This window comes from Solanum dulcamara, chromosome 1 (assembly GCF_947179165.1).
Source record: "Solanum dulcamara chromosome 1, daSolDulc1.2, whole genome shotgun sequence".
NCBI lineage: Eukaryota > Viridiplantae > Streptophyta > Magnoliopsida > Solanales > Solanaceae > Solanum > Solanum dulcamara.
In genome coordinates this window covers 65,487,117-65,515,087 of record NC_077237.1, presented here as the reverse complement: position 1 = coordinate 65,515,087, position 27,971 = coordinate 65,487,117, and the positions used below count along the sequence as shown (strand labels likewise).

Below are 27,971 nucleotides of genomic sequence, written 5' to 3'. Positions count from 1 at the left end.
TAGATTCCTACACAATAATCACAATCGCACCAAATTGTCTAGTTTCTATCTGTGACTGTCTTGACTATAAGGTATGGAAGGGAAATTTAGCTACCAAATTCAAAGTTTCGTACAAATTCCTCCATGTCAACCAAGTCAAATATAAGAAATATAATACATTATTTTGGTAGTACAAACTACATGTAAACCACAATCAATTTTCAATTCTTCAAACATCAACTCCTAACAATGTGTCCAAGTCAATTATTCTTCATTGTCTCTCTCCTTCTTCTTCTCTTCATCATCAACTCCAGTAGAGCTAATAATAATACGTCATCTGCCTATTGCCCTTCATCTGTCTGCAATAATGGACTTAATATTTCATATCCTTTTTGGAGACTTGACAGTTACTACAACTCCGCCTCTCACCAATACTGTGGTTATCCAGGATTTGGGATCTATTGCTCTCAAACTGATTCTATTTTAAACATTTCTGATGAACTTTTCAACGTTACAAATATTAATTACAGTAGCTACTCCCTTACCCTGGTGGATATTGATGCTGTTGATAATAGAGGATGCCCGAGAGCACATCAAAATCTTAGTCTAGGACACTTGCCATTGAAATATTCGGAGGTTGATTTGTACCTTGGTTTCTATTATAACTGTACCCGTTCCCCTTCATATGTTGCCCGTCAATTTGATTGCATAAACCCAGGTGGAAACAAATCATATTATGTTGAGGATCATGAGACGGAAGATTTAGATTGGTTTGAGATTTGTGAGAAGAAAGTGGTGGTGCCAGTGACGGAGGGTTGGTTGACTAGAGGACTTGGTGCGGTGATGGGTGAGGGATTCTTATTGCATTGGGAGAACGTATCAGATTGCGCTCAGTGTGAGGCCACAGACGGGCGTTGCGGTTACGACAATTCAATCCAGGAATACTTGTGCTTCTTCAAAGATGGCAACACCAAAGGTACGCCATTTTAATAAAAAAAAATTTAACTCATATACATTACTAAAACTAATTTAATTCTTTTTATACCATTAGTAGATTTAATTTATCAGAATATATACCTTATTTTCAGATATCTTTTTATATATTATAAACATTTAAGTAATGTAAATTATTTTAAGTTATTAGCGTATAAAAGTTAAAATATTATTTATGGTGAGAACTTTAGTGTGGCTATTGTCCTTCAGTGTCAAAGTTAAAGTTTTGGTTGGTGTATTAGTATTATTTACTTATGATCAAATGGTTGACGCAACCCGTAGACTTCTTCCTCTCATTCCCTTTCAGGCTTTAGGTGTTAACTAGGACAGTCATTAACTGAGATCTATTAGGTTCATTGACTAGCAGGCTTTAGAATTTTGACCTCGTCATAAAATATCAGCATTTGGAGAGAATTTTTATTTTGTACCTCAATAGACTACTTTTTATCTTATAAGTTGGTTTTACACTTTTGAGTCCACATAATTTTGGTCTCATCTATTTGTGAGATAAAAAAAAAGTCGTGTACAACTATTACCCAATTTATACGAGACAGAAAATAAAAATTATCATCTCAACATTAGTGCCTCATCTAAAGTCATTACATAGAGTTTTTGGCCAAAAACATCCTTAAACTATACTATAATTTAAATTACATTCTTAAAATATACTTTTTGACAGAAAACAACCTCCAAGTGTTTGAAAGTTGACAATTTTCATCCTTCAGTTAGATATTGTCAAAAAATTAAAGGTTCCTACAAAAATATGTGCAATTCATGTGAACAAAAAGTTTTTCTGCATAATTCATTACCTGCTATAAAAAGTTCTTGAAAAAAAATATTAAAAATCGTGGACAATATTGCTTGCTGAAACAATAAATGTTAGGAAGGTGTGAGGATACATGATCTGCTCTTCTTCTCTTTTACCAAGGGAAAGAAGCTGAAGCTTAATTATCTTCACCTTTTTAAAGTCAAATTGTAGTTAGATCAATAATTTTTTGGCGCAATCTGATATCAAGGTGATCAAAATTCTAAGTATGTTTCGCATTCGAGTTTTTAATCAAAATTATGATCATGTCTCACATTTGAGTTTCATTCTCTATTATTAGAAGTGGAAGTCTCCTACAAACACCGCTTAAGTAGATTCAGTTGAGAAGAAACATATTTTAACTAGTAATTTTTTAATATTAAATCACATAAAAATGAATGAAAAAAACTGTTAATTAAAAGACTTTGCATAATGTTAAACTCAATTGCCCAAAAAGTTCATGATAATATTTTTAGCGTATGTTAGAATAATAAATAAAAATGGGTGACTTGATTTTTGTATGATCGGTTAGTTTTTGAAAAAATTCTAACATAAGGATGATAATTATTAAATTTTAAATACTTGGGGGATGTTTTTTGCTAAGAATAATATTTTAAGGATGTAATCTAAGCTTGAAGTATAATTTAATGATGATTTTGGCCAAAAACTCTCATAATATAGCTCGCGAAGTTTCACAGCAAGTCATGTTTGTTTTTAAGAAAATTTAATAAATTACGTATTTAAGAGTGAATATTACTAGTTCTAACAAAAAAAATTATTTTTTAATGTATAACATTAGATTTCTAACAAAATCTAACAAATAATGATTTAATTAAAAATAAAAACAAAAAATGAAATTAAAATAATTCTTAATCAATTAATTAACATTATTTTTTCCTTAAATATGTCAATCCCATGATTTTCTCTTAATTAGTTGGTTGTTATCATTCTCCTATTTTGGTTCTTCCTTCATCCTACTATTTGTTTTTTTTAAAAAAAAAAAAATTATTAGGTAGTTGGGATTCTACAGGAAAAATATTTACTTCCTAAAAATGTTGGGAAAAAGGCACTGACTGTTTTTCCACCCCTTCTGAACCGCATTCAAATAGAAAATAACAGAGAAATTTAAAGAGAATAACAACACAAAGATTTAACGTGGAAAACTCCCCAATTGGAGAAAAATCACAGACCACCTAGAAAAATATTCACTATATAAAAATTGTTACAACCATATAATACACAATATTTTTCTCACACACACAAACACATAAAATATTACACCCAAGATATCTTCACGAGAAAATTCTTTAAATCTCACATGTGTTTCTCTAGAATTTTGTTGCTATGTGTTCATGGTGGAGATGCCTATTTATAGGCAATTTAGAGCAATTTATGCCACCATATTTGATAAAATGTGTGAAAATTATTAGCCTTCTTTCTTGATTTTCACCAATCAAATGCCCATAATTTTGATATTTTTTCTTCTTTATTCAAACAAATACAACAAATCTCCACCTTCGAAAAAGAAGAAAAATATAACTCTTTGGCTTCTGCAGTTTTCCAGCTACACATAACAGAATCAATTCTCCACCCGATTCTAAACTCGGCCAACCATGAGCAGCTGCAACCTTCACATTGTCTGCTATCGACAATCATAATTCTAATATCAAGAATTATCATACCTCCATCATAAAGAGTACACCCACTCAAATTAAAAAATCAATCCAATAATTTTTAATTGAAATCACTTCACAATTTCAATAATTTCAATTTCGGCTCATATCGAAAAACATGCTAATAACTTATGGTGCAACCCTCTTATTGATTTCTTGAAAGTTCATTTGTCATCGACATCTTTTCTACCACATACCTTGCATCACATATCAACCAACGCCCATGTGCAAACTTATGGACCAGCTACCAATTAAATATCCCCTTCTATGGCAATTCTAAAGGTAGCATTCATGTCATAAGGATTTTCATCTTTCTTACAAACGAATATCATCCCCCTCTTCTAGGGAGACAATATTAGCAGGATTTTCTTTAGAGCTTCCAGCCTTACTAGCCCCATTATTTGAATATTTACTCTTAACATGTCCCGATTGACCACAATCCCATCAAAGGATCTTCTTCTTTGAGCTTTTATTTTGCTTCCACTTTCTTTTAACAACAAGAACTGAATTGTTTTGAGATTTTTCATCTCCATTCTTTAATCTTTTTTCCTCAGAAATCAATTTGCTTGTCGCTTTCGAGAAAATCACAATTTCCTTCTCATACATTAAAATGAGTTGCATGTGCTTATAGGAAGATGGAAGAGACCAGATGAGTCGAAGTGCCTTGTCTTCATCATCAATTTTCTCCTCAATAAATTCTAATTCAAATACAATCTCATTCAAGACACTCAGATAATCAGAAATAATTGTACCTTCATCCATTCACAATTTATGAAATTGCTTCTTCAAATATAGCCTATTTGAAATACTTTTGGTTTGGTACAATTCTTTAAGTTTCTCCCACAACTCCTTTGTTGTAGACAATCCAATCACATTAGCAAGAAAGTTTTCAGAAATGCTTCTACCCTTAACAAAGCCATATTGGTTCAGTGAAATTAGTCTTGATAATAAACCTTCTAATCTAACATGCACTGTTCTAGAAATTACCTTGTTGATCAAGTTACTTAAACTAATTTGTCTTAAGTCGGTAAAGGTGTTAATAACATATTTTTTAGGCAATAAGACCAAATTAATATGATGAATTGATTTAGGAAGAGTATTACCCAGAAAGAAGGCTTGAACAATCCCCACAATATCAACATTAAGAATGTCCCAACAAACCTAAAAGAAATATCTTGTAAAACCATCTGTTCCACATGCACTATCCTCATTAAGCTCAAAAACCACTTTTTAATCTCAGCCTCCTCTGGAATTGCTTTCAACTTTTTCTTATCCTCTTTAGTCACTAGAGGCTGAACATTCTATAGTAAAGAAAGATCACTAACTAAGTTATCTCCAAAACATCAGTTTTGAAAAAACCTTAGTTCTTCAGGTACCACTTCAACTTCACCCTCAACTCATTGGCCATCAGCTTTCTTAATTCTCTGTAGATTCAATCTCTTCCTTCTATCTTTTACCAAGATATGAAAATACTTGGTATTCCTATCTCCTTTTGAGTACCACTGAATATTTGCCTTTTGTATAAAAAACTCATCTTCATAGAGTAGATAGAGATTATATTGTATGACCCCGTAAGACGAAGAGATGAATGAAAGGGAAATATTTCAAGAATAGATCACTAACCCTAAGTTTATGAGTGGGTCCATGACCCGTAGGGACCTTTATGGGTTGTAAAAGCAGGTCGTGAGACAAGGGTTCAAGGATAAAACTATGGCTAAGTCAAGGTTGGGGTTGACGAGGACTTGGACGACCCATAGAGGAAACGACAGCTCATAGAGATGAGTCGTTATGGCAAAGAATGTTTGGATTACAGGCATCACCCGCAGGACTTCATCTACGACTTAGCAGGATGAGTCGTAGAGAAGTTTATGGCTGGTAGGAACTGGTCGTAACAAAACTTCAGAGACTCCTCAACTTGAAGGTTTTGGGACCTGCAGGATAGACCCATTTGATGACGCGTAGGAATAACAACGAGCCGTAAACACAGACCGTAGCAAAAGATCATAGACTTGGTTTTTCTTGGTCATTCTCAGGACCTGCAGGACGAGCCATGAAGATGACCCATCATAATGTCTACGACTAATAGACCCACGTCGTAGGGTTGCCCAAATTGGATTTTAATGAGGGGTAGTTTAGTATTTTTCCAACATTCTAATAATGTATGTGGACATTTTTATGGGCTAAATTCATTACGAATGGGATTTTAAATACTTCTAAAACTCTTTAATTCCCTCATTAATTCCCAAACAAGTTTTTGACTTCTCTCCTATTAGGGTTAGGTACCGTATCCTTATTAAACTTCAGAGTTAGAGCACTAGATGAAGTTGGATCTTGGTTTGCCATCCCCAAGTACAAATCATAATCCACTTAAAAATTATGAGTTTAAAAGGCCTATTTTTTTACACAATTGAATGAAGATACATTATTGGATCTTGGTTTGCAATCGGTTCAATAGTTCAGTCGATATTTCTAAGGATCTTCATACTTTAGAGTAATATAGATTTCTATACATACTACCAAACGATAATGTTAGTTATACATAGCATAATACCAAAATAGAATGTTTAACATAGATTAAAAAAATGTATCAAACAAGATCTTAATAATTAAAAAAAAACAAAAAGAACAACCAAAGGCAAGAAAAAAAATGAATCCAAAATATGGCAGAACTATACTTATATACAAACTAGTGATGAAAATGCATATTAATGAATAACTGGACGGCGCAATAAGAATATCAGACAAAAATTATGAAGTCGTCTCATTCATTTACCAATAATTCCTTTATAGTTTTCAAACTCAACTTGTCTTCCTTTGGCAACTTTGTCAAACTCTCAATTATTTAATCAGGACAAAAGAGTGATTACTCTAAAATATTTGATGAATTGTGTACAAGTATAATCCCAAACCTAAATTTCCTCTATACCAATATCTTTGTCCTGTTCCTCCTTCTCATAGCCTAGTCATGGTCAAGAAATCTGTTTCTGTTTCTGTTCTTTTCATTGTATTTCTTTTGTTCACCTTAGCAGATGACACTCTTTCTATATACTTCAATTCTAGTGCTTGCATTACACAGGATTGTGGTAATGGAATAAAGTTATCATACCCCTTTTGGATTCCTGAAAAACAACCATCCTACTGTGGCTTACCAGCATATAATGTCACCTGCAACAAACATAAGCCATTTCTTCATATTTCTGAAGAGGAATTTGTTATGACGGAAGGACGCAAATCCAAATATAGAGAAAATAAATAACACCAAATTTAACGTGGAAAAACCCTTCAAATCGAAGGTAACAACCACGGGATCTTCAAAATCTAAATTGCTCCACTATAATAATAAGAGGGTTATAAATATTCTCATAAATGGCTACATAATAATTGCCAAGAAAGGAGAAGAAATAGCTACACCAACAAAAGTAATAGGAAGAAAACTATCCAAAATAGAGCTACTGTTCGGAATCTAAAATAGGATATTTCTGAACTTCAAATCCGATATGCACCGTTCAAATTAAACACTAAGATGTTAGGAATACTCAATAAAAATTTCACCCCAATCCAACGGTTAATAAATCTGAAAACGCAATTTGAAGGCTGCTGATCGGAGAGACAAAACTGTTGCGAAAAACACTCTTTTCTTCTCTCTTCTCTCTTGTTGAAAGCTCTCTCAAAAACCTCTCTTATATTCCTAATGTCTCTCAAAGACACTACCAATGAGAAATCATCATAATTCTCTCAAATCATCCTATTTATAGAGTGATACTTTTTCCTAAAGCCAAAACCAACTCCAAATAGGATTATAATTCCAATCCTTTTCCAAATAGAATTGGCAACCAAATTAGGAGAATTATTCCAATCCTTTTCCAAATAGAATTGGAAACCAAATTAAGAAAATTATTCCAATCCTTTTACAAATAGGATTAGGTTATGGGCTTTTGGCTGGAACATGGGTCATAGCCCAACAAACTCCCCCTCCAGCCAAGGGGCCAAATGGACTTCAAGCGGAGGAACTCTTGAAAGGCTTCATGCCTGTCGCTGTAGTACAAAACTCCTATTTTTCTGTCATCACCACTTTAGTAAGCATATCTGAAGGATTTTCATGAGTGTGTATCTTCTCAACCTCAAATAATTTCTCTTCCACGGCCATTATGATCCAATGATACTTTCTACTAATATGCTTGGACTTACAATGAAAGGTGGAGTGCTTGGTGAGATAAATAGCACTCTGATTATCACAGAATAAGACGAACCTTGACTGCTCAAAGTCAAGATCTTTCATAAATTCCTTCATCCAAAGTAATTCTTTGGCACCTTCAGTGATAGCAATATATTTGGCTTCTTTGGTGGATAGAGCTATGCACTTCTGTAGTCTAGATTGCCAGGAAATAGCTCCCCCTGCAAAAGTGATCAAATAACCAGAAGTGGATTTTGAATTGTCAAGATTGACTCCCAAATCAGAGTCTGTGTAGCATACAAGTTCAGGCTTGCCACTACCAAAGCACAACTCCATATCTGAAGTGCCCTTCAAATATCTTAGTATCTATTTCACTGCATTTCAGTGTTCCTTTCCAGGATTACAAAGAAATCTTCTAACAGTACCAACAGCATGTGTAATATCTGGTCTGGTGCAAACTATAGAATACATAAAACTACCAATTGCAGAAGAGTATGGAATACATGACATCTCCTTCTTCTCTTCATTAGTAGATGGACTCTAGATCGTACTCAACTTAAAATGTTTAGCAAGAGGAGTACTAACCACTTTTGCTTCTGTCATATTGAATCTCTTGAGTACCTTCTCAATGTACTGCTTTTGGGATAATGATAACTCCTTCTTTTTGTCTCGATGAATTTGTATGCCTAAAATTTTCTTTGCTGGCCCCAAGTCCTTCATTGCAAATGATTTGCTCAACTCATTCTTAAGGGATACAATTCTAGATTTATTTCTGCCAACAATCAGCATAGCATCCACATAAAGTAGTAAGATAATAAAATCATCATCAGAGAACTTCTGAAAGAATACACAATGATCTGAAGAAGTTTTCTTGTATCCTTGATTTTCGATGACAGATTCAAACTTTAAGTACCACTGCCTTGGAGCTTGTTTCAAGTCGTACAAGCTCTTTCTCAATTTGCAGACATAGTTTTCTTTTCCTTTAACCACGAAACCTTCAGGCTGCTCCATGTAAATTTCTTCTTCTAAATCATCATGAAGAAAAGCAGTCTTGACATCCATCTGCTCAACATCTAAATCTAGACTTGCAGCTAAGCCTAGAACCATGCGAATAGAAGACATTTCCACAATAGGAGAGAAAATTTCATCAAAGTCAACACCCTTTCTCTGGCCAAAGCCTTTGACAACTAACCTTACTTTATATCTAGGTGCAGATGTATGTTGCTCTTGCTTTACTCTGAAGATCCATTTATTTGTCAAAGCTTTCTTACCTTTCGGTAACTCCACTAACTCATATGTGATATTCTCATGAAGTGACTTCATCTCATCTTCCATGGCTTCTATCTACTTATCTCTATGAGTATCTAGCATGACTTTATCATAATCTTCAGGTTCTCCCATGTCTGTCAAAAGTATATACTCATTAGGAGAATAACGTGTTGACTTTAGCTTCTGCCTAGTAGATCTTCTACAAGAGGTTTTTGGAGCATCTAGAGTAGTCATTTGAACATGAGTTAGTGGATGATCAATCATAACATCATTACTAGGAGCATCTTCAAGTTCTACAGTCTGATGATCATTCTGATCTTGATCCCCATCGACATTTGTATCTTGGATTCCTTCATGTGCAAAAGATGTGTCAGTACTAGGAACTGGATCAACATCAACGAAGCTCTCATCAATCTGAGAATATATTTTCTTAGTCTTATTAATATCTTCAATTGTTTAGTCTTCAAAGAACACAGCATCACGACTTCTGATAAGCTTCTTATCAATCGAATCATAAAAGTGATATCCAAACTCATCTTGACCATAACCAATGAAGATGCACTACTTTATTTTAACGTCCAGTTTTGATCTCTCATCTTTTGGAACATGCACACAAGCTTTACACCCAAAGACTTTCAAGTGATCATAGGAGATATCCTTTGCAAACCAAACTCTATTTGGAACATCACCATCCAAAACAACAGTGGGAGACAAATTCATAACATAAGCAACAGTGTTAAGCGCTTCCGCCCAAAAGGAATTTGGAAGTTTAGCCTTTGAAAACACACATCTAACTCTCTCAACAAAAGTTCTATTCATCCTTTCTGCCAAGCCATTCAATTGAGGCGTCTTGGGAGGAGTCTTCTGATGAAGAATTCTTTGCGCTTTATAGTAGTTGTCAAAGGGACCAATATACTCACCACCATTGTCAGTGCGAATACATTTTAATTTCTTTCCAGTTTGTCTCTCATATAAGGCTTGAAATTCCTTAAACACATCAAGTACTTGATCTTTGGATTTTAAAGGATATACTCACTTGTTAGAAATGAAAATAATTAGGTTTTATGCAGAAGCTAGCAAAGCAAACCTCTAATGACCATGAATAATAAGACAAATGAGAAATATACCAAAAGAGACACAAGCATTTAATGTGGTTCGGTCAACCGACCTACATCCACATGAGGAGATAAGCAATCCACTATAAATATGAGAGTACAAATAATCGAGAGAAATAACTTCATATAATTCACTCGGAATAAAAAAAAGGTTCACACATGTGCTAACGCAATACTTGTGTCTCACTGTTTCTCCCCCTAGACAAAACTCTCAAAGCCCCTAGGACTACATTGTGAATGCTACCCAGTTAGAAGGAATAAACCTCTATTTATAGAGTCATAAACCTTTTCCTATAAGAAAAAGGATTAGCCAAATATGGAGACATTGTGCTTTCCTTTCAAGAAAATGAAAACCTAATTATACTAGAAAAGTCAGGGCAAACACCCAACAATTCTCCCCCTTGGCCTGAATTTATGATAAAATAAATTTGTTCCACCTTCTTCACATAATCTTTAACAAGTTGCATCTCTATCTTCAAAATCTCCTCTGCAAAATCTATGTCTCGGCACAGAGAATTTCTCTGAAACATTTCTCCAACAAAAAAATTCATTATTGTCAAAAGAGTTATAGCTAGAACTGAACCCGCCAAGATGAACACCCGTTTTTAACCTTGCTCTGATACCACCTTTTGATTTTACTTTAAAAGGACCACACAGGTCAAAGTGTACTAGCTCTAGTAGTTCAGACTTTCTTGAAGGAGGATGACTGTGAAAAGAAACTCTTTTCTGTTTCCCAGCTAAGCAATGAACACATCTTTTCACCTTTGCTTATTTCACACCAGCAAGCAAATTCTTTGTAGCACCACTCAAAATTTTTCCCTAAGAGTCGGACCCTTCTTGTATTCGGGTAGGGTCAAACTCGAGTATTGTGGAGCATTTGCATGAGTTAAGACGAGTCCTTGAGAAATTGAGAAGTGTTAGGGGTGATGTGGGGTCACAAAGGACCCCTAGGACCAAGCTAAGTCCAAAAGATTCGTCGTGGCTAAGTTTTAGGATAGGTTCATATAAGGGGTCGACTTCTAATGACCCTATCTTTTGAAATATGACGATATGGGTGGCCCACGACCTATTAAATTAAAGGTCGTCGAGTCTTCTTTCCAACTCCACCAAGAATGTATATTTTGGAGTTTGGAGTCAAAAGATATGACGATCCTAAGACGAACTAGCACGGTAGGAATTTCATTTTAGGCCTGGAATGCAACTGCTGGGGAAATGGCCTTGGCGCTGTAAGGGCGCGACGCGCCACTATCGCGCCAAGAATGTGCCTCAATAGTTTGGTCCTTGGCGCGACGCGCCACTAGAAGTTGTGCAGGGTTTTTCAAGCCTAATTTCCAGAACCCAGAAAATATGGCATTGACGCTGTAAGGGCGCGACGCGCCACTATCGCGCCAGAAACATGCCTCAGTAGTTTGGTCTCTGGCGCGGTGCGCCACTACGAGGTGTGCAGGTTTTAGGCGTAATCATCCTGGCGCTACAATGGCGTGACGCGCCACTATCGCTCTAGGAGCATATTTGCCTATTTTTCAAAACTTTTGAGAAGGGGCAATTTGGGAATTGTCCCAAATTATATATGTATCATCCTTGAACATTTTGGGGACATATTTGTAGCCCCCACTCTCTGTCTAGAAAAGCCCTAGAAGCCCCTCTCTCTCTCTTCTTCTTCTTCTTTATTTTCAACTAAGATTTGTCCCAAGAGCTTCAAGATTCAAGTTGCCATTTTTTTTATCGAAATTTTCATCTTATATATATAAAAGTAAGCTTACAAGTACAAGGAGGGGGACGTGAAAGGCCTTACCTCCGAAAATAAAATGTAAGATATCTAATGAGAGGACTCCTCTCGACTAGGAAGATCAAGTATAGGAAACTAGTTCTATTCAACTAAGGTGCAGAACCTAGCTAAATTGAAGAAAATCAAATATACCCAATTTCCTTTGCATGGGTCGAGATCAGTCATATCTTCTGTGGTGGTCGACTAACGTTTCCGAGAATCCATTCGGGCTTTAAATTCTTGGGTCCATATAATAGATAACATACAAGTTGTTGAAAGTTGTTAAAATTCGGACATTGCCAAAGAAGAAGAAACAAAAGGGTTCCATAACAATCGGCTATCTTTTTCAAGGTCGCTCGACTAACGTCTTTGATTCTCCGTTCGGGCTGAAATTTCTTGGGCTCTACAATTATTGGAGTTGCTGTATTCCTGCAAAATTTGGAGCATTTTTGATGATGTATACTGTTGCTTCTCTTGAGAGTTACTATTTTGCCTGCAGCATCGGCTGTCTTTTTTAATGTTGCTCAACTAACGTCTTCAGTTCTCCATTTGAGCTAAAATTTCTTGGGCTTAACCATCTTTGGCGATGCTATTATCCTGCAAAATTTGGAGAATTTTGGATGTTGCATGATGCATGTTGTTGAGGGCTGATAGCTGTTGCTGAGGTGGTGTGCTGTTTCTGGCATCTGCTTCTCCTTAGTTTGGACAACTTGTTGCAAGAAACAGCCCCTCTTGTTTTTGATCTTGGGATCTTGCTAAATATGGAGATCTGTAGATCTGCATAGCTGCAAGTTCAAATTATCACAGCTGGAGTGTGTTGTGAATCTGTACTGATAAACAATCAAACACAGATGGCTCAAAAGGTGCAATTTCAGGTTGGTAGGAGTTGTTGAGAGGTGTTCCTGATGAATGCTTTTGGATTGTTGTAACTGTTGTAATCTTGGAAGAGGCTGGATTATTATTCCTGCTGTAGTTTGTAACCTGCACAGAAGCAAAAACAAAAAACAAAGTCTGGAAACAAATCTATAACCCCAAAACAAAGAAGCACTTCCTAAGTGGCTCCTCTTGTTGTTACTGATGTAGAAAAATTCCAGGATGTGTAATATGGTTCTTTGTGTATCTGCACAGACCAGCAAACAAAACCAAAAAAAGAACTTGAATGTGTCCCATGTGTGATGCAAGGAAACCAGTCTGGGCTTCCAATCAAGATTCCTATACTTGTTAAGCTAAGAAAGAAGAGAAGACAAAATAGAAACTACTCTACTCCTTACCTCTAAAGTTAGACTGGTTATTCTAAGAAAATAATAAAGATAGTAATAAGGAAGGGAGATTTTCCCTTGTACAGGAATTCTAACTGTGAGATCTTCAAGGTATTTATAGCTATGCATAGACAAAACCATGTTGAAGTTTGAGTTAGAACCAAAATGGAAGGAGTTAGGGAGGTTTCTTGATTCTCCTGAGTTTCTTTCTTCTAAAAGAAGGCATTTCCAGCTTGTCCATCTCAAAGTATGCCTTAGCTTATTTGGGGAGATCATGCACAGTGAAATAGAGTTCAGGAGATTTGCATTTGTGGTTGTGTTTGGATAAGACATCAGCTGTGTAGTTTGCTTCTCTAAGGATGTGTTGTCAGCTGAAAGTTTGGAATTGGTTGATGATGTTGTTTAAACTGTCCAGCAGATCCTTGATTGACCAAGGGGGTTTTGCTTCTTGTTGTAACCACCTGATTAGGTGTTGAGAATCTACCTCTAACTCTACCTGTAAATAACCAAGCTGAATACACCAAGATAGACCAAAGATAGCAGCCCTGATTTCTGTTTGGTTGTTAGTTCCTTCCCCCAATGGAACTGCATAGGCAAAGATAAGGTCACTATCAGTATTTCTAAGTATTCCTCCTCCACCAATGTTGCCTGGGTTGTTAAGGGAACTACCATCTGTATTTAGCTTTACCATGTGATCCCCTGGTTTGATCCAGCATACAGGGGTAATTTTGGTGTCATGATAGCATTGTTCCACTGATATGACTAGGTCCTTCTAGTTATTTGGCCACTCAATATAAGGAAAAATTGTGATGAGCAGGTTAGAGATGTCTTTGTAGACAGAAAATTTGACTCTTGAAAGGTTAGATTTCTTCCCTCTATATTTGGAAGCACATCTATTCTTCCATAAGTTCCAACAAATAAAGACAGGGACTACTTGTAACAGAAGCTTATGTACTTCATTCTTGTATTTAGATGTCCACCATCTCATAAGCATATTTCTAAGAGGTGTGTAATCCTTGTTTATGCCCAAAGAATCAGCAAACACCCTCCAAGTATTCTTGGCAAAGGCTCCTGCAACAAATGTGTGATCAATGGTGTCTTGGCCAGGTCTATCACAACAATGGCACTGAGAGGGGGCTTTGCCAAAGCTGGTTATTTTCTCATTGGTAGGTAATTTCCTTCTAAGAGCTCTTCAAACAAGAAAGGAGCATTTGAAAGGTATTAGTTGGTGCCAAGTACATGCATTCAGCATAGTATTTATCCTCTTGTCTCTAATGAGCTCTCAGGCAGAAGAACAACTGAACTCCTCATTGGTATTAGGAATCCAGCAAGGATGGTCCTGTTTGAGAGGATGGTAGCTGAATTGAGTTGCTAAAATATTAGGAACAAACTGAGGAGGGGCTTTTTGGATAATGAGATAAACATTCCATTGGCCATTAGTTAGAAAAGTTGAAACTTGGGTGTGGTTAAACCTACAGTTGTTAGCAAAAAAGTGAGCTAAAGGGCCAACACCTAGCCAATTGTCCCACCAAAAAAGGCAAGAGCCAGACTTAATTTTCCACTGAATGTGAGGCTCAATGTTGTGTTTGTTGTTCATGAGGTGCTTCCAAATTAAGGACTGACCAGTGTCCCATTTTTTTGTAATAATATTGGCCCTTTGACAATATTTGGATTTAAGGAATTCTCCCCACAAGGTGTTCTTGGTTCTAAGACCCAACTACAAGGTTTCTTCAAGAATCTATTCACCCATGTGCTCTACTCTTGCTTTGAGGTTAGAGGTCCATGAGAATAGAGTTTCTTGGTATGGTTTATATTTGAATGAGTTTTGTCTCCTATAAATTTGACTTTATTTGTGTTGATGTTGTTGAGCTAAGAAGTTTTCTAGAACCTTCATGTTAGTATGAGTTGATGGAGATGACTTGTTAATATGTTTTGTTGATCTCCTTAACTATGTGATTATGTTGCATAAGTCAACTTCCTTAAATGTGTTATTCTACTTGAATTGTTGAGCTAAAGCCATAGAGTTGAGATGAATCTTGAGGAGATGTCATAAATGCTTATCTAAATGAGGCTTGATTGAGTTGATTGGAGGATGGAATTGACGAGTGGACAAGGTCCTAAATGAGACTTGCCATTATGACTTAATTGAGTTGAAATGAGGATATAGTTGATGAGTGGGCAATGTTCCACATGAAACTAATCATGAGGGCTTGTTTAAGATGATTGGAGGGAGTCTTATGAGAATAGAGTCATGGGAGGAGTATTGAGCACCGAAGCGGGTAAGAGTATAGTCCATACTCGAACCCTAGAAACTACGCCACCAACGTAGGTAGGGATGGAACCGTTAAAGTCGGATGATTCCCGTAGGATCGAATGGTTAAAGTCGGATGTTTCCCATTTTATTGTCCTAAAATGATAGGACTTGACTAACCGATGGTATCCATGATTAGGGAGGCGTTCATGCCCTGGCAAGGTATGGATAGTCGTGGCAACAACGTCTGATTGTTGTACTATCACTGGCTCATAAGTAATGGTTGTCGGATAAAAGAAACTCCCATTAAGGTCTTGATAGTACTCCGAGTCAGTTGAGTTGAGTGGCTTATGAGTTAGTCCCATCTAAACTATTCTTGTTAGACTTAGGACACTTGAGTGAGTTGTTATGTATATGTATATGAGTTGAGATCCTGAGTTGATATTGATGTCTTCTTGATGTTTGTTTCATATTGTCATTTTACATACTCGTACATTCCACGTACTGACGCCATTTGGCTTGCATCATTTCATGAAGCAGAGACAGGTACCAGAGATCATCAACTGGCGCACCGTTGATTATCTACACATTTCCAGCTATGTGGTGAGTCCTCCTAGTTTCCGGAGGATTTTAAGCTCCCTGTATAGTTTTATGCTGTCTCCTTTATTTTGATTGTTGGTAGCCATGAGCTTGTCATTGGCACCTTTCAGACCTTGATAGAGGCTTCATAGACTAGAGTGTGGGGAGGTTGGACTGTTATTTTGAGGAGTCCTATTATACGTATTTTGTTGAGTTAAACATGTTTGGCCTCCGGCCCCCATATTGTAAATAGCATGTTATGATTGAGCCTTCCTTTGAGAGTATATGACCGAATGATAGAATGATTGAGTCAGGTGGTTCTCTTGAAGGTTAGAAATGGTTTTCAAGTGTCGGTCACGTCTAGGGTACCCTCCCGGGGTGTGACAAACATGGTATCAGAGCCTAGAGTTCAAGTGTCCTAGGAAGTCTATGAAGCCGTGTCTAGTAGAGTCTTGCTTATGGGTGTGTTTTGCACCACACTTATAATCAGGATGCTATAAGACATTAGGAATTGTTTCACTTCTTTCATACCTTGAATTCGTGCGATAGAGTTAAACTCTATAAAACTCTTTTCTAATTCGTGCGTTTATACGTTATAGATAATGCCTCCTAAACGTACGGCTAGCCAGAGGAATGTTGATAACCCCAAGATGCCTCATTCAGAGGTACGCCCTGCGAGGGCTAGAGGCCGACCTGCGAGGTACTCGGAAGCACCTCAAGTGCCTGCTACTCCACCTGCACCCGTGTTAGAGGCAGAATTTAAAGGGGCGATTTCAATGCTCACTCAATTAATGGCTGCCCGAAATGGTAACCAGAGTTTGCCAACTCCTAGCTCTAGTTCCCAAGAGCCATCTGCTGCATCCAGGATTCGAGACTTTCTGAGAATGAATCCGCCGGCATTCACTGGTTCTAAGGTTGATGAAGACCCCCAAAATTTTATTGATGAGATATGAAAAATTTTGAAAGCTATGCATGCTATAGAAATTAAGGGGGTGAGTTGGTGTCCTACCAACTCAAGGATGTGGCAAACATCTGGTATACCTAATGGGAACAAGGTAGAGGTGAGGATGCTGAACCGGCTATATGAGATGAATTTGAGGGAGCCTTTCTTGACCACTTCTTTCCCCGAAAATTGAGGGAAGCGAAAGTGGAGGAATTTGTGAATCTGAAACAGGAGGGTATGACAGTTAAAGAGTATGGCCTGAAGTTCATCCGGTTGTCCAGGTATGCTCTAGAAATGATCCCAGATGTGAGGTCAAAGATGAGTATGTTCATCTCCGGATTAGGGAGGCATGTGAAGAGGGAATGCAAAGAAGCATTGTTGATCTCGGATATAGATATTTCCAGATTAATAGTGTATGCTCAATAGGTGGAGGATGAGAAGAGAAAAGACAGAGAGGAGCATCTGAGCAAGAAGGTAAAATCAGCGGGCCATGAGAATGAACAGAGGCAAAACAAAGGCAGCATGTCCTTCTTCCAGAACAGGCCTCCCAATTATGCCTCATCTACCGCCAGTGCACCTATGTCGCAGAATAAGTATGATCGACAGAGATAGAGTTGCCAGAATCTCAGACCCCAGGGTTCTCAATCCCAAGGCAGCGTAAGTCAAGGCTCGAGAGGGAAGCCACCTTGTGGCAAGTGTGGTAGGCTCCACTTGGGAGAATGTAGAGTAGGAAGGGTTGGTTGTTATAAATGCGGCCAAATAGACCATTTTTAGAGGGAGTGTCCAACAGGGGGAAACAGAGTCCAGCATTCTGCCACCGCACTTCCGGCTAGGGGTAATCAGAGGGGCACTGCTTCAGGCACTAGTGGAGGTACAAATCGCCTATATGCCATGGGTAGTCGTCAAGATCAGGAGAACTCTCCAAACATCGTAACGGGTATGATTCGAGTCTCTTCTCTTGATTGCTATGTGTTGATGGATCCGGGTGCCACACTATCTTTTGTGACTCCTTATGTTGCTAATAAATTCAATAAAGTTCCTGAATATCTTTGTGAGCCTTTTTGCGTAGATACTTCTATCGGTGATTCTGTCTTAGCTGAGAGAGTCTATAGAGATTGCACTGTGTTAATCCATCACAGAGATACCTTGGCCGACTTAATTGAGTTGGACATGGTCGATTTTGATGTGATCCTTGGCATGGACAGGCTTTATATCTGCTATGCCTATATTGACTGTAGGACTCGAATTGTTAAGTTCAAATTCCTGAATGAAGTTGTCATGGAGTGGAAGGGTAGTCTTGTTGTGCCTAAGGGTAAGTTTATTTCTTACCTTAGGTCCAAGAAGCTAATCTCAAAAGGATGTATCTATCATATGGTCTGAGTGAAAGGTGACAATGTTGAGTCCCCATCTCTCGAGTCGGTCTCGATTGCCAATGAGTTTCCCGACGTCTTCCCCGAAGATCCGCCTAGAGTCCCTCCTGATAGGGAGATCGACTTTGGGATAGATGTTCTCCTTGATACCCAGCCAATCTCTATCCCTCCATATAGGATGGCTCCGGCTGAGTTGAAGGAATTGAAGGAGCTGTTGAAGGACTTGTTAGATAAGGGATTCATTAGGCCGAGTGTCTCACCATGGGGTGCTCTGGTCCTATTTGTGCGAAAGAAAGATGGGTCCCTTAGGATGTGCATTGATTATAGGCAGCTGAACAAGGTCACTGTAAAGAACAAATACCCTCTCCTCAGAATATATGACTTATTCGACCAACTTCAGGGTGCCACTTGTTTTTTAAAGATAGACCTGAGATTCGGCTACCATCAGTTGAAGGTGAGGGAGTGTGATATCCCAAAGACAGCTTTTCGGACCCATTATGGCCACTTTGAATTTTTGGTCATATCTTTTGGGTTGACTAATGCCCTCGCAGCTTTTATGGATCTTATGAACCGAGTATTCAAACCATATCTTGATATGTTTGTGATTGTATTCATAGATGATATCTTGATCTACTCCAAGAATGAGGAGGAGCATGCCCATTATCTTAGAGTCATCTTGCAAACTTTGAGAGAGCAGGTATTGTATGCAAAGTTCTCCAAATGTGAACTGGAGATGGTATTTAGGTTGACGCTCAGAAGATTGAAGCGGTGAAGAATTGGCCCAGACCCACATCCCCGACAGAGATAAGGAGATTATTGGGTTTGGCCGGCTATTATCGAAGGTTTGTAGAGGGATTCTCATCCATATAATCACCATTGACTAAGATGACCCAAAAGAAGGCTAAGTTCCAATGGTCCGATGCTTGTGAGGAGAATTTCCAGAAATTGAAGACCAAACTAACCACTGCTCTTATTCTAACCTTGCCCGATGGAACAGAGGGCTTTGTGGTCTACTGTGATGCATCCAGGATTGGTTTGGGTTGTGTGTTGATGCAAATGGGGAAGGTGATAGCCTATGCTTCAAGACAGCTTAATATTCATGAGAGGAATTACCCAACTCATGACCTTAAGCTGGCAGTTGTGGTATTTGCCCTTAAAATATGGCGCCACTACTTATATGGAGTGCACATTGATGTATTCACCGATCATAAGAGCTTACAATATGTTTTCAGCCAGAAGGAACTCAACCTGAGGCAAAGGAGATGGCTTGAGCTACTCAAGGACTACGACATGAACATCCTCTACCATCCAGGTAAAGCTAATGTTGTTGTTGATGCCCTTAGCAGGTTGTCTATGGGTAGCACTGCCCATGTAGAGGAGGGAAGGAGGGAATTGGCAAAGGAGGTACATAGATTAGCCCGATTGGGAGTTTGTCTGGAAGAGAACAATAAAGGCGGAGTTACTGTTCAGGATGGGTCTACATCTTCACTTGTGGCAGAGGTAAAGGAGAAGCAAGACCAAGATCCCGTCCTTCTCCAATTAAAGGGAGTTGTTCACAAACAAGAGGTAATGGTTTTTACAAAAAGGGGAGATGGTGTGTTGAGGTACCAAAATAGATTGTGTGTGCCTGATGTCGATGATATTCGAGAGAGGATTATGGCCAAAGCGCATAGTTCTAGATACTCTATTCATCCAGGATCTACAAAAATGTACTATGACTTGAGGGAAATCTATTGGTGGAGTGGGATGAAGAGAGACATTGCGAAATTTGTTTCCAAGTGCCCGAATTGCCAACAGGTGAAGGTTGAGCATCAAAGGCCATGTGGTTTAGCCCAAAACATAGAAATTCCGGAATGGAAGTGAGAGATGATCAACATGGACTTTGTTATAGGCTTGCCGAGGTCCCAAAAGCAACACAATTCCATTTGGGTGATTGTGGATAGAATGACGAAATCAGCTCACTTCTTGGCAGTTAAGACTACTGACACCACAGAAGATTATGCGAAGGTATACATCCAAGAGATCGTCAGAATGCATGGAGTCCCCTTGTCCATCATCTCGGACAGAGGAGCTCAATTCACTTCCCAATTCTAGAGATCTTTTCAGAAGGGACTGGGTTCAAGGGTGAACCTTAGTACAACCTTTCACCCCCAGACGGATGGCCAAGTAGAGTACACCATTCAGACGTTGGAGGATATGTTAAGAGCTTGTGTGCTTGACTTCAAAGGAAATTGGGATGATCACTTACCTCTCATAGAGTTTGCATATAATAATAGCTATCATGCAAGCATTCAAATGGCTCCTTATGAAGCTTTGTATGGGAGGAGGTGTAGATCACCAATTGGATGGTTTGAGGTTGGTGAGGTTGAGTTGATTGGGAATGACTTTATTCACCAAGCCATGGAGAAGGTGAGAGTTATTCAAGAGAGGCTAAAGACAGTCCAAAGCCGCCAAAAATCATACACCGACGTGAGAAGGAGAGACTTAGAGTTTGAGGTGGGTGACTGGGTATACTTGAAAGTGTCACCCATGAAGGGAGTCATGAGGTTCGGGAGGAAGGGGAAGCTTAGTCCCCGATATATCAGTCCTTACCAAATTTCAAGGCGGATTGAGAGTGTTGCCTATGAGTTAGAGTTGCCTTCAGAGCTAGCCTCTATTCATCCGGTATTCCATATTTCGATGTTGAAAAAGTGCTTGGGCGATCCCTCGTTGGTAGTCCCCATTGATAGTATTGAAGTTAAGGATAGCTTATCCTATGAAGAGGTTACGGTCCAAATTCTTGATCGCCAAATTCGCAAATTGAGGAACAAAGAGGTCGCCTCAGTCAAGGTCCTTTGGAGAAACCAATTTGTTGAGGAAGCCACATGGGAAGCGGAGGAATCTATGAAATCTAAATATCCACATTTATTCGTGCCTACCGATGAGAATGTTGAAGGTAATGTCCATTTCCTTGACTTGAATTTATTTGTGCATTTTGAGTTTGATCGGTAATTGATTGGTTGAGTGACTGAGTTCTGATTGTGATTTGTACCCCGAGTCCATTCTTGGTCACTCGTCATTCGAGGACGAATGATCCCAAGGGGGAGATAATGTAGCACCCCTTAAAATTTTTCCCTAAGATTCGGACCCTTCTTGTATTTGGGTAGGGTCAAACTCGAGTATTGTGGAGCATTTGCATGAGTTAAGACGAGTCCTTGAGAAATTGAGAAGTGTTAGGGGTGATGTGGGGTCACAAAGGACCCCTAGGACTAAGCTAAGTCCAAAAGATTCGTCGTGGCTAAGTTTTAGGATGGGTTCATATAAGGGGTCGACTTCTAACGACCCTATCTTTTAAAATATGACGATCTGGGTGGCCCACGACCTATTAAATTAAAGGTCGTCGAGTCTTCTTTCCAACGCCACCAAGAATGTACATTTTGTAGTTTGGAGTCAAAAGATATGACGATCCTAAGACGAACTAGCACGGCAGGAATTTCATTTTAGGCCTGGAATGCAACTGCTGGGGAAATGGCCTTGGCGCTGTAAGGGCGCGACGCGCCACTATCGCGCCAAGAATGTGCCTCAATAGTTTGGTCCTTGGCGCAACGCGCCACTAGAAGTTGTGCAGGGTTTTTCAAGCCTAATTTCCAGAACCCAGAAAATATGGCCTTGACGCTGTAAGGGCGCGACGCGCCACTATCGCGCCAGAAACATGCCTCAGTAGTTTGGTCTCTGGCGCGGTGCGCCACTATGAGGTGTGCAGGTTTTAGGCGTAATCATCCTGGCGCTGCAACGGTGCGACGCGCCACTTCGCGCCAGGAGCATTTTTGCTTATTTTTCAGAACTTTTGAGAAGGGGCAATTTAGGAATCGTCCCAAATTATATATGTATCATCCTTGAACATTTTGGGGACATATTTTCAGCCCCCACTCTCTAGCTAGAAAAGCCCTAGAAGCCCCTCTCTCTCTTTCTTCTTCTTCTCCATTTTCAACTAAGATTTGTCCCAAGAGCTTCAAGATTCAAGTTGCCATTGAAGACCCTACTACAAGGTTTCTTCAAGAATATATTCTAAGGTATGTAAGGCTATCCAAAACATGGGTTGAGTCCACCAATGTGCTCTACTCTTGCTTTGAGGTTAGAGGTCCATGAGAATGGAGTTTCTTGGTATGGTTTATATTTGAATGAGTTTTGTCTCCTATAAATTTGACTTTGTTTGGGTTGATGTTGTTGAGCTAAGAAGTTTTCTAGAACCTTCATGTTAGTATGAGTTGATGGAGGTAACTTGTTAATATGTTTTGTTGATCTCCTTAACCATGTGATTATGTTGCATAAGTCAACTTCCTTAAATGTGTTATTCTACTTGAATTGTTGAGCTAAAGCCATAGAGTTGAGATGAGTCTTGAGGAGATGTCATAAATGCTTATCTAAATGAGGCTTGATTGAGTTGATTGGAGGATGGAATTGACGAGTGGACAAGGTCCTAAATGAGACTTGCCATTATGACTTAATTGAGTTGAAATGAGGATAGAGTTGATGACTGGGTAATGTTCCATATGAAACTAGTCGTGAGGGCTTGTTTGAGATGATTGGAGGGAGTCTTATGAGCATAGAGTCATGGGAGGAGTATTGAGCACCGGAGCGGGTAAGAGTATAGTCCATACTCGAACCCTAGAAACTACGCTGCCAACGTAGGTAGGGATGGAATCGTTAAAGTTGGATGCTTCCCGTGGGATCGAATGGTTAAAGTCGGATGTTTCCCATTTTATTGTCCTGAAATGATAGGACTTGACTAATCGATGGTTTTCATGATTAGGGAGGCGTTCATGCCCTAGCAAGGTATGGACGAACGTGGAAACAACGTCTGATTGTTGTACTATCACTGGCTCATAGGTGATGGTTGTCGGATAAGAGAAACTCTCATTTAGGTCTTGATAGTACTCCGAGTTAGTTGAGTTGAGGGGCTTATGAGTTAGTCCCGTCTAAACTATTCTTGTTAGACTTAGGACACTTGAGTGAGTTATTATGTATATGTATATGAGTTGAGATCCTGAGTTGATATTGATGTCTTCTTGATGTTTGTTTTATCCGGCCATTTTACATACTCGTACATTCCACGTACTGGCGCATTTGGTCTGCATCATTTCATGATGAAGAGACAGGTACTAGAGATCATCAACCGGCGCACCGTTGATTATCTACACATTTTCAGCTACGTAGTGAGTCCTCTTAGTTTCCGAAGGATTTTGAGCTCCCTGTATAGTTTTATGTTGTCTCTTTTATTTTGATTGTTGGTAGCCATGGGCTTGTCATTGGCACCTTCCAGACCTTGATAGAGGCTTCATAGACTAGAGTGTGGGGAGGTTGGACTATTATTTTGAGGAGTCTTATTATACGTATTTTGTTGAGTTAAACATGTTTGGCCTCCGGCCCCCATATTATAAATAACATGTTATGATTGAGCCTTTCTTTGACCGTATATGACCGAATGATAGAATGATTGAGTCAGGTGGTTCGCTTGAAAGTCAGAAATAGTTTTCAAGTGCCGATCACGTCTAGGGTACCCTCCCCGGGCGTGACATTCTTCTTACCAAACATGTGATCCCCCTCTCGCTCATATGACTGAGTCTCTTGTGCCATAATTCTGATAAAGTCTCACTTTCTACCAAATTATAGAGTCCCCAAGAATTGATCCTTGTGTCACATATAAATTTGAATGCTTTCTTCCGTGAGCTACAATCAATGAGCCTTTGGTGAGCTTCCATTGGCCATTGAACAAGTCATTATGATAGCCATCATTATCTAGTTGTCCTATAGAGATCAAATTCAAAAGAATGTCTGGAGCGTGCTTTACATTCTGAAGGACTAACGTTTTACCAAGATTGGTCTTCAAACAAACCATGCCAACACCAAGCACCTTAAACTCACCAGCATTACCCATCTTTAACACGCCGGAATTAACAGGAGTATAAGATGAAAAGAAGTCTTTCCTTTGTGTGACATTCGATGTAGCTCCGGAATCTACTATCCAACTTATATTTTCAGATACAAAATTGATGATATTTTTATCACAAGCAAAGAGAAGGTCATCTCGGACAACAGCAACAACATTGTCTCCATTATTTTCTTTTTTCTTTCCTTCTCTGAGGTCTTGCTTAACTTATTGCAAAATCTTTTAATATGCCTTTTCTTTCCACAATGATGACATGAAACATTTTGATACTTGGATCTTGACTTACTTCTACTTTTTCCTCTACTTCTCGAACCTCTTGTTTTATCTCTTCCTCGATCTTCTGTAAAGAAAACGTCTGAATGTGAGGATGTGCCTTAAGATCTTCTTATGACTTCTTCATTCAACACACCACTTTTTGCATATTCCATAGTAACCTTACCACCAGGAGCAGAATTTGTTAAAGAAACTCAAAGAGTTTCCCAAGAATCTGATAGAGTATTAAGAAGCCAAAGCCCTTGTATTTCATCATCAAAATTGACACTCCTTCCTGACAACTGATCAAGAACACCTTGAAAATCATTTATGTGATCAAGAATAGGACTGCCCTCCTTGTATTTAAAGGTCATCAATTGCTTTAGCAAAAATAACTTGTTATTGCCAAGTTTTGAAGCGTAAAGCGTCTCCAACTTTTCCCACGATGTTCTAGCATGTGTCTCATTCACAATATAGTTGCGAACATTATCTTCAACCCATTGCCTTATATATCCACATACTTGTTGGTGCTCAAAATTCTAATTTTCATCTGTCACATTCTTGGGTTTATGAGCAGCAAAAACGGGAAGATGCATCTTTTTCACGAACAGTAAATCTTTCATCTTGCTCTTCCATATATTGTAGTTACTACCATTTAAACACACCATCTTGCTCATATTATCCTCCATCAAAAATTCTTTGATAGACAACCAAAGCTTTGATACCACTTGTTATGACGGAAGGATGCAAACCTGAAAATAGAGAAAATAAATAACACCAAATTTAACATGGAAAAACCCTTCAAATCGAAGGTAACAACCACAGGATCTTCAAAATCTGAATTGGTCCACTATAACAATTAAAGGGTTACAAATATTCTCCTAAATGGCTACACAACAATTGCCAAACAAGGAGAAGCAATAGCTACACCAACAAAAGTAATAGGAAGAAAACTATCCAAAATAGAGCTACTGTTCGGGACCTAAAACAGGATGTTTCCGACGTTCAAATCCGATCTTGACCGTTCGAATTAAACACTAAGATGTTAGAAACACTCAGTAAAACTTTTAGCCCGATCTAACGGTTAATAAATTGGAAAACGCAATTTGAAGGTTGCTGATTGGAGAGGCAAAACTATTGCGGAAAACACTCTTTTCTTCTCTCTTCTCTCTTGTTGAAAGCTCTCTCAAAAACCTCTCTTATGTGTCTAATGTCTCTCAAAGACACTATCAATGAGCAATCATCATAATTCTCTCAAATCATCCTATTTATAGAGTGGTACTTTTTCCTAAAGTCAAAACCAACTTCAAATAGAATTATAATTACAATCCTTTTCCAAATAGAATTGGCAACCAAATTAGGAGAATTATTTCAATCCTTTTTCAAATAGAATTGGCAACCAAATTAGGAAAATTATTTAATCCTTTTACAAATAGAATTAGGCCATGGGCCTTTGGCTGGAACATGGTCATAGCCCAACAGAATTTATCATTAAGGAAGTATTTTACACAAACAACTCGATTCTACTAGCCAAAGCAGACGTGTTTGATGAAGACAACACATGTCCAGTACCAAGAGATAACTTTAGCACAAGAGGTACTCCATTTTCCGTGGGGCCTAAAACTGCAGATCTCTTCATTTTCTATGACTGCACTCAACCTTATGAAAGGGAGACATATGTTGTCAATTGTATCCGCAATGCCACTCGCCATTCTTTTGCAGTTTTTCATATTGAGCTTCTGGACCACTCTAACTATTCAGGCGAATCGTGTCAGGATCCTTTTCATGCCCTTGTTGAGGCTCATTCCCTAGACAGATTGCTAAAAATGAATTACACACAAGTTCTACAAAAGGTATTCTTTCTGCAGTGGGATAGGACTAATTGTAGAGATTGCCAGAATAGTGGAGGGCGTTGTGGTGCTCAAAGTAATGAATTTATGTGCATTTGCAAAGACCAAACCCAACCAAGAACATGTCTTCATGGTAAATCTAGAAACTATATCTATTTATTGGGTAGATAATATCTCCTAAATTCCGAGATTGAAAAGAAAAAACTAGCAAAGCCAAGCTTCAGACATAGGTGCAAGTAATTGATTACTTATACTTTATTATTGTTTGGTATCAGATGTTCACCTTCCCTTTATGTCTCTGTTTCAGGAAGAGGAAAACTCGGAATAAAGGTTGCAATAGGTTATTATTGTTTGAAATTTGTTCACCTTAATTTATCTTATTATTTTCCTCTTCTTAAGAAAATTCCAATAAGCATTTCTTCTTGTGTCCTTATATAGGATTAGCCGCGGCAGGGACTGCAATAGCTGTAGCCTGTGGCTTGATGTGCTGCTTCCGATTTAGGAAAACAAATAAAACGTCAAAAAGAGAAGATCATAACGTAGAGGCCTTCCAGAGGCAGTTTGGATCCCTAGCATCAACGACATATAGCTATTCAGACATAAAGAAAATGACAAATTCCTTTAAAGAGAAACTTGGAGAAGGAGGTTACGGAGGGGTCTACAAAGGTAATCTTAATGGTCATCCTGTTGCTGTGAAGATCTTAAAAGAGACCAAGGGGAATGGAGAAGAATTCATTAACGAAGTTGCAAGCATCAGTCGAACTTCTCATGTCAACATTGTTACTCTGTTGGGATTCTGTTTGAATCGTAAGGAAAAAGCTCTTGTATATGAATTCATGCCAAATGGATCTCTTGATAAACACATATACAATGAAGATTCTAACATGGGATGGGAAATGTTATACAAAATTGCACTCGGGATAGCTCGAGGATTACAATATTTGCATAGAGGGTGTAACACCCGAATTTTGCATTTTGACACAAAACCTCACAACATTCTTCTAGACGAGGACTTTTGTCCCAAGATATCTGATTTCGGTTTAGCAAGACTATGTAATCGAAAAGAGAGCATAATGTCCACAATAGAAGCCCGAGGAACTATCGGTTACATAGCTCCAGAGGTGTTTAGTAGAAACTTTGGAGGAGTGTCCCACAAATCTGATGTTTACAGCTATGGAATGATGATTCTTGAAATGGTCGGAGGAAGAAAGAACTACAGTGCTGAAAGAAGCCATAATAGTGAAATATACTTTCCACGTTGGGCTTATCAACGAATATTGTTAGATGATGACCTAAATATAAGGGATATGATGACCAATGAAGAAGAAGAGATTGCAAAGAAAATGATATTAGTTGGCTTGTGGTGCATCCAAACAGATCCCTTGCAAAGGCCAGCCATTGGTAAGGTAATTGAAATGTTAGAAGGTAGCTTAGAGGCCATGCAAATGCCACCAAAACCTTTCATATGTTCTCCTTCACAATCAGAAGGATCGACATTGGAGCGACCAAGGAAGCCACTCTTATTTTCTACTTTGAGTTCGACGACGCTCGAGTCTACAGCCTCAACAATTGTACAATTTGATGAAGAGTAAGTTTGTGGATAATATTGGGTTATAACTTATAACAGTAATATTCATGACGAAATTACAAAAATTAAAATCATGTAGAGAATTGGGGAAACATTGATTTTATAGTTTTTATGTGATTATATTTTTATATCCTTAGATCTTCATCTTTACGCGTAAGTCACATATGGAGAAAA

General features: G+C 38.4%; 1 protein-coding gene across 3 annotated transcripts; it reads left to right on the top strand.

Annotated features, from left to right (window-relative positions):
* Positions 1-27,946, top strand: LOC129892125 (LEAF RUST 10 DISEASE-RESISTANCE LOCUS RECEPTOR-LIKE PROTEIN KINASE-like 2.1). Of its 3 annotated transcripts, XM_055967841.1 has the most exons (4): positions 812-955; positions 26,135-26,342; positions 26,517-26,549; positions 26,648-27,946. In XM_055967841.1, the coding sequence occupies exons 1-4, from the start codon at positions 941-943 to the stop codon at positions 27,799-27,801; spliced, it is 1,410 nt and encodes a 469-aa protein (XP_055823816.1). In that variant the 5' UTR covers positions 812-940; the 3' UTR covers positions 27,802-27,946. The 3 variants fall into 3 exon arrangements, with proteins under 3 accessions (XP_055823686.1, XP_055823752.1, XP_055823816.1); XM_055967711.1 differs by lacking the exon at positions 26,135-26,342 and having other exon boundaries at positions 1-955; positions 26,648-27,938; XM_055967777.1 differs by lacking the exons at positions 26,135-26,342; positions 26,517-26,549 and having other exon boundaries at positions 1-955; positions 26,648-27,938.
* Positions 27,947-27,971: the final 25 nt, after the last annotated feature.

What these genes read in the sequence shown, in the direction of transcription:
- LOC129892125 (XM_055967711.1), top strand. Translation starts at nt 229, where the DNA reads ATGTGTCCAAGTCAATTATTCTTCATTGTCTCTCTCCTTCTTCTTCTC. An exon ending in CAAAGATGGCAACACCAAAG is followed by an intron (nt 956 to 26,516) that starts GTACGCCATTTT and finishes TCTCTGTTTCAG; the next exon opens with GAAGAGGAAAACTCGGAATA. An exon ending in CGGAATAAAGGTTGCAATAG is followed by an intron (nt 26,550 to 26,647) that starts GTTATTATTGTT and finishes GTCCTTATATAG; the next exon opens with GATTAGCCGCGGCAGGGACT.